Source organism: Penaeus chinensis, chromosome 30 (assembly GCF_019202785.1).
Source record: "Penaeus chinensis breed Huanghai No. 1 chromosome 30, ASM1920278v2, whole genome shotgun sequence".
NCBI classification, from domain to species: Eukaryota; Metazoa; Arthropoda; class Malacostraca; order Decapoda; family Penaeidae; genus Penaeus; species Penaeus chinensis.
The window spans coordinates 1,039,780-1,046,207 of NC_061848.1; the positions used below are offsets into that span (position 1 = coordinate 1,039,780).

The 6,428-nt window shown below is 51.5% G+C and overlaps 1 protein-coding gene across 3 annotated transcripts in view; it reads left to right on the top strand.

Moving 5' to 3' along the window:
• The window catches only part of LOC125041537 (glutamate [NMDA] receptor subunit 1-like), a 23,011-nt gene extending 16,890 nt beyond the window's left edge, over window positions 1–6,121 (top strand). For all 3 annotated transcript variants that reach the window (XM_047636558.1, XM_047636560.1, XM_047636559.1), the window contains 7 exons: window positions 295–452; window positions 876–1,006; window positions 1,406–1,509; window positions 2,081–2,229; window positions 2,964–3,121; window positions 3,901–4,327; window positions 4,469–6,121. In XM_047636558.1, coding sequence (XP_047492514.1) covers window positions 295–452; window positions 876–1,006; window positions 1,406–1,509; window positions 2,081–2,229; window positions 2,964–3,121; window positions 3,901–4,327; window positions 4,469–4,879 — 1,538 coding nt within the window. In that variant the 3' untranslated portion in view covers window positions 4,880–6,121. The remainder of the gene's footprint in view (window positions 1–294; window positions 453–875; window positions 1,007–1,405; window positions 1,510–2,080; window positions 2,230–2,963; window positions 3,122–3,900; window positions 4,328–4,468) is intronic.
• The last annotated feature ends 307 nt before the right edge of the window (window positions 6,122–6,428 follow it).

The window sequence follows — 6,428 nt, forward strand, 5'->3', positions numbered from 1 at the left end:
CCCTCGCCCCTCCCCCTGGCCGCCCCTCGCCCCTCCCCCTGACCGCCTCTCGCCCCTCCCCCTGACCGACTCGCCCCTCCCCCTGACCGCCTCTCGCCCCTCCCCCTGAACGCCCCTCGCCCCTCCCCCTGACCGCCTCCCGCCCCTCGCCCCTCCCCCTGACCGACTCGCCCCTCCCCCTGACCGACTCGCCCCTCCCCCTGACCGCCTCTCGCCCCTCCCCCTGACCGCCTCTCGCCCCTCCCTCTGACCGCCTCTCGCCCCTCCCTCTGACCGCCTCTCCCCCGCCCACAGGAAAGAAAGAGTGGTCGGGCCTCATCGGGCAGTTGGTCAACCAGACTCACGGCGCAGACATGATCGTGGCGCCGCTTACCATCAACCCGGAGCGAGCGCAGGTCATCGAGTTTTCGAAGCCCTTCAAGTACCAGGGAATCACTATTCTAGAGAAGAAGGTGAGGCCTCGTTCGTCTTTACTTAAGGGGAAAAAAATTGTCTGAATGGAAAAAAAAAAAATGAAAGGAGAGGGGAGGGGGGTATGTAGGTTCAGTTTTCCTGGAGAAAAAAATGTATATGTATTTATTTATTTTTTCAAATGAATTAATACTGGTTTCTAAAATTCTAAATTCGCCAGATAGAATCTTATATAATGGATCGTTGAGTATACCAAAGCATATGACGTCAACGTAAAAGCTTTACAGCTTACATTAGGAAGCCAGCTTGAATAATACTAACCTTTCCGAAGACCAAACAGAACCAGATGTCTGTAAACCACCCAAAATACCCCGACCCAACCCTAACAGAACTGTACCCAAAACGACTCAACCCGAACAGAATTGTCCCAAAACTGACCCGAACTTCCCTTTTCTTTCCGACAGCAACCTCGCTACTCAACGCTAGTCTCCTTCCTTCAGCCTTTCCGAGACACGCTATGGATCCTCGTGATGGTGTCCGTGCATGTGGTGGCTCTGGTTCTCTACCTTCTAGACAGGTTTAGCCCCTTTGGCAGGTAAGGAGACGCGGGGGAGAGGGTTTACGTGGGCTTCGGATTCTCGCCTGGGTTTAGCGAACGGAGGAAGGGAACACCATTAAAAGTGTGGGGGGGGGGGGGGGTCTCTTTGGGTTGGTAGGTAGTGTTTGTGGTTAGCGTGGGTAGGGAGGGATGGGAGGGGGATTGGTGTTAAAGGTAGGTGGGCCGGGTACTGTGAAAAAGTAAGTAAGAATCTGAGATTGGTTACTGAATTGTTTTTTCTTTGTATTTTCCACAATCTCTCTAGCTATACATAACTTTCTCCAACGATGAAATACTTTAAACGCATTTAAATCATCTAGTCATTACCACTTTATCAACGTCTCCCTCGTGTATCTCTTACCATGATTCCAATACTACTTATACTACCCCTTCCAGGTACAAGCTAGCAAACATGGACGGCACAGAAGAAGATGCCCTGAATTTGTCCTCTGCAATATGGTTTGCTTGGGGAGTCTTGCTCAACAGTGGCATTGGCGAAGGTAAGGGGAGGCCATTCGTGCTTTGTGGGGGGAGGGGTACATTTCCAGCTATTCATGAAAAAAAAAAAAAAAATAGATAGATGTAGATGTACTGGTACCAAACTACACTATCTGTCTATCTCTTTGTCTTTCTATTATTTCTATCGTTTGGTCTAGTTCTCTATCACTCAATTTATCAGTCAACCTAAATGTCTACAAATCTCCTTACAGACTTCTTTATCAATGCATATCTCGATCAATATACTAATCGCATTCAAGGTCTCGTATGTCTGTTTTATCATGACCATAAGGGGAAATATAGTCCCTGTTTATGTGTTTAATTGATCATTCTCGGAATGTCAATTTAAATATCTGGTCAAGATGACCATCCGCCTGAATATCATTCTATTTATCTGTTTACTATATCCATTCACAAAAATGAGCATTGTTTACAATACTTATTCACAAAAATATATCAGCATATTCAACTCGTTCCTTCTTGAGTATAAGCGCGTGTTTTCCTTTCCCCGCTTTGTCTCGCCCCGGCCCATGCCCATCCACCGCCTGCCCGCTGCACTCTGCCACCTCGCAGGAACGCCTCGCAGCTTCAGCGCCCGCGTGCTGGGCATGGTGTGGGCAGGCTTTGCCATGATCATCGTCGCTTCCTACACTGCCAACCTGGCGGCTTTCCTCGTGCTCGACCGCCCGCAGACCTCCCTCACCGGCATCAACGACGCTCGGGTGAGTGGGCGTGTGTGGGCGTGATGGGAGGGGAGGGTTGGGTGCTGGTCTCGCTTGTGATTTTACGAGTCAGTGGGCGTTGTTTGGCGGTGGCCTCGTGTGTAGTTGTGGATGAGTGGGAGTGTGGAAATGGCCTGTCTGTGGCTTATGGGCAGTGGGCGTGATTGGGTGGGAGCCTCGTAGAGTGTAGCGCTTTGGATGTGTGTGTGTATGATATCGGCTGTTGGGAGATATTTAGTATTTGTGTGTGTGTGGGGGGGGGGGGGGGTAATTTCTTTGGGTGTGCGGTGGGAGAATGTACGAGAAAAAAATGATTTAGAGTGTTTTTTCTAGTCGATACATTTGTCCCCTTTATTTTGAGGGTCTATAAGTACTTTTTTTTTTAGAATTTATATATATATATATATAATCTCATCCTGATAATGTCCTTTATTTCATGTAAGACTAGAGAATCTTAACGAAATTCTAATATTAACTTAGTTATAGCTTTAAACAATGGGACAATATTTGATTAGTATGAGAGAAAACAGGCAATATGACAGGGGTAACTATACTTATTTTTTTACATTGACTTACTCATCCTTTTTTCATTACCGATAAAGTTTATCCCTCTGGCTGTCTGTACACCTGTCTGTCTCCCTCTCTCTCCCTCTCTCCCTCCTCCCTCTCCCCTCCCTTAAATCAAACTCAAACTCCCTAAAATAACCCCCCCTCTCCCCCTTTCCCCCAAACAGCTGCGGAACCCGATGGAGAACTTCACGTACGCTACCGTCAAGGGCTCGTCCGTGGACATGTACTTCCGGCGGCAGGTGGAGCTAAGCAACATGTACCGCACGATGGAAGGCAACAACTACCACACGGCCGAGGAGGCTATTGAGGCCGTCAAGTCAGGGTCAGTTCCTGCAGGCACAGAGGGCGACGTGGGAGGAAGGGGCAGGAGGAGGAGGGAAGAGAAAGGACGAGGGCGATGGGGAAGTGGGGAGAGGGGGGGGGGACGAGGGGTAGGGGGAGGGAAGTTGGGAGGACGAGGGGTTGGGGAGGGCGAGGGAGAAAGGGAGTGGGAAAAAGTATGAATGAGAGGAATTAGGATGATTTTTTTTTTTTTTTTTTTTTAAGCTGGGTCAGCGTAAAGGATAAGTGTTTGCTAATGCTTTCAAAAACAATATAGGGATATTTGGCTTATTTCCAACGTAAACATAGAAAGTAGGTGTATTTATTAATGTTTTTGCCAACATAATTCCCCTCAAGGAATTGAATGTCAGTTTGAACATCACGAAGGATGAATGTCCAACACTTATCGCCAAAATGAATGAAGGATAAGTCTGGGTAAGCTAACATATTTATTCTTTAATAATTTTCTTCTTTTCCTTTGCAATACTTCAACAAAATATATATTAATTTGCGAAGTTCTCTGGACCTGGTTTGCAGTGAGCTCATTTACTGCAGGTATAACTCAATCATTTTCTAGTTCTAAGGCTCAAAATGATTTCACGACGAAGCCACCCACGAACAGATAACCCGCATGCCTTCCCCCTGTGCATGCTCTCCCCCGGGGGCGGCCCGGCACCGGACTCGAGCCCCTGCATCTGCCTGCGGGTGGAGGGCCCCTCGAGTCCCGAGTCGAGGCCGAGCCTTTCCGAGCAACTGAGTCCGAGCCGCGGCGCCTTTCAGGAAGCTGAAGGCGTTCATCTGGGACAGCTCCCGGCTGGAGTACGAGGCGGCGCAGGACTGCGAGCTGGTGACGGCGGGCGAGCTGTTCGGGCGCTCCGGCTACGGCATCGGCCTCAAGAAGAACTCGCCGTGGGCGGACCGCGTCACGCTGGCCATCCTGGAGTTCCACGAGAGCGGCTACATGGAGGAGCTGGACAACAAGTGGATCCTACAGGGCATGGACGACAAGTGCGACACCGACGACAAGGCGCCGGCCACGCTGGGCCTCAAGAACATGGCGGGCGTGTTTATCCTGGTGGCCGCCGGCATCGTGGGCGGCATCGGGCTCATCATCATCGAAATCATCTACAAGAAGCATCAAATCCGGAAACAAAAGCGCTTAGAGATCGCTCGACACGCCGCCGACAAGTGGAGAGGGGCCGTCGAGGTAAGTCCGGCTGCCTTTGGGGCACAGGGGGTTAGCCCTCTCGTGCCCACTAGTCCTGAGCCCATATATTTCTATGTTTCCTGTTTTTCTCAGCCGAGTTTAGCGTACCTCGAGCGAGGAACTGAGTCCCGATCTTTGCAGAAACGCAAGACGCTGCGAGCCTCCATGATGAACCAGAGAAGACTGAAGGCGAACGGCGTGAACGAGCCCTCAGTGATCTGCGCCAACGTCGAGAGCGGCTCGAGCGCGGGCGCCGTCTCGGCCTCCAGCGGGGGCCCGTCGGCGAGCGCCGTGTCCTCCGACTTACCTCGTGTGATTCCTCCGCCGCCCAGCGCTCCTCCCTTACCTCCTTCGCCTCCAGAACTGCCCCCAGATGTGCCTCCCGCACCGCCCGCTCCGCGCTGGGGCAACGACATCAGGCAACGCCACGTTTCCGCACAGGACGAGGGGCTGCCCCCTCCCCCTCCCCCTCCTGCCGGCGTGGACACTATGCGGCTTCATGCATCCTACAAGAACCTGTTCGGCCCTGACCCGCCCGACCTGGTGGTGTGAGCGCCTGCTGCGGCCTCTGTATCAGAGGTGGTCAGGCTCAAAGGGACAAGTGGCCCTGGCGGGGAGGCCCACTGACTCCCCTCTTCATTACGTCCACTCAGCGGCGCCGCGGGCAAGCCTCCCCGGGCCAAGCCTCCCCAGGCACCCAGCGCTGTCGCCGAAGGGCCTCCAGCCGGGCCGGGGAGGTACTTACTACGCTTCTCACTCGTCAACAACATTGTATAAAACCATGGACCTTTATAGCATGTTAACAGTGGGTCACAGAACCTTGACCACAATAACTTCAATTATTTAGTTTGGTAAAACACATTACAGCATTTATGCTTGCTCCTGGTTAGAAAGCAAACTATAATTTGAGTCAGGTAATCCACACAGACTTCCAATGATATATTAGGGAGATACTTGTAGTCCATTAAGGACTGGTAGACGCATCCTTCAGTCACCTTTAGGGGCCAGAGGACGCGGTTGTTGATCTGTTGTTGTCCTACAATCTCCCACACCAACACCAGGAGTGTGCTAACTGTGGAGCGTTAGTGTGGAGCCCCATCCAGTGTGAGGGAGCGGGGACTGCCCCCCTCATCGCAAACGTGTGGGGTGGGGTCCTTTGCACCCCGTCATTCCACTAATGTGAGGTACGGGGCACTAGGAGTACCCTCATGCTGCCAGTGTGAGGGGCGAGTGGCAATGAGTGCCCCCTCATTCCGCCAGTGTGAGGGGATGACGTCCAGAAGCGCCCCTCATGCTCCTCGCGTGGGGGGCCGGCATGAAGAGGCACCCCCTCATGCCGCCAGTATGAGGGAAGGCGCCAAGGAGTCCCCCTCATGCCGCCAGTATGAGGATTGGCGTCAAGGTGTATCCCCTACTCTCGCGTTATCCTTCTTTCTGTTAGCCTTGTAAGGTTCTGCTAAATATCTGGAATCTACATTGTTGATGATACGCTTATTAACGTTGTGTGTTGTGACTCTGGACTGGCATGGGACGGGACGAAGCAACTGCCTCCTATATCCTAATGTCCAAAACTCACGGTGTGCTGGTCTGTTCCCAACGTTATTTGTATGTACACTTATTTGTAATACCAGAGGCTGAGTATAATGGTTTTATTACAAAGAAAAAAACAAACAAAAAACAAAAAACAAAATAGTTTTCCAAAAAAAATATAAAAGTGAAGAATCAGTCATTGCTTAGCTGCATATGCTAAATATGTTTAGAGCCCATTGGTAGAAAATAAATTGTTAAATGAAATTGAGACAAAATATGATTTCAATCACACAAAAGTGGAGGTCTCCTGCGGGGGGAGTGGGCACGAGCGGTCGTCCCCCCGAGCGAGGTCGTCCCCCTGAAGCGAGGTCGTCCCCCTGAAGCGAGGTCGTCCCTGCAGTCCTTGTGTTTGCACGCGTGAACAGGTTATGCAGGCGTTCGTAGAGCCACGGGCGACGTCCAGGCCCAGAGGCAGTGTTGCAATAAGGGACCTTCAACCTTATGACACACCAACCGAAGGGTCAGGCAAGCCAACTGTGTGGCGTAGGAAGGTGTTTCGATGTGTGTGCGT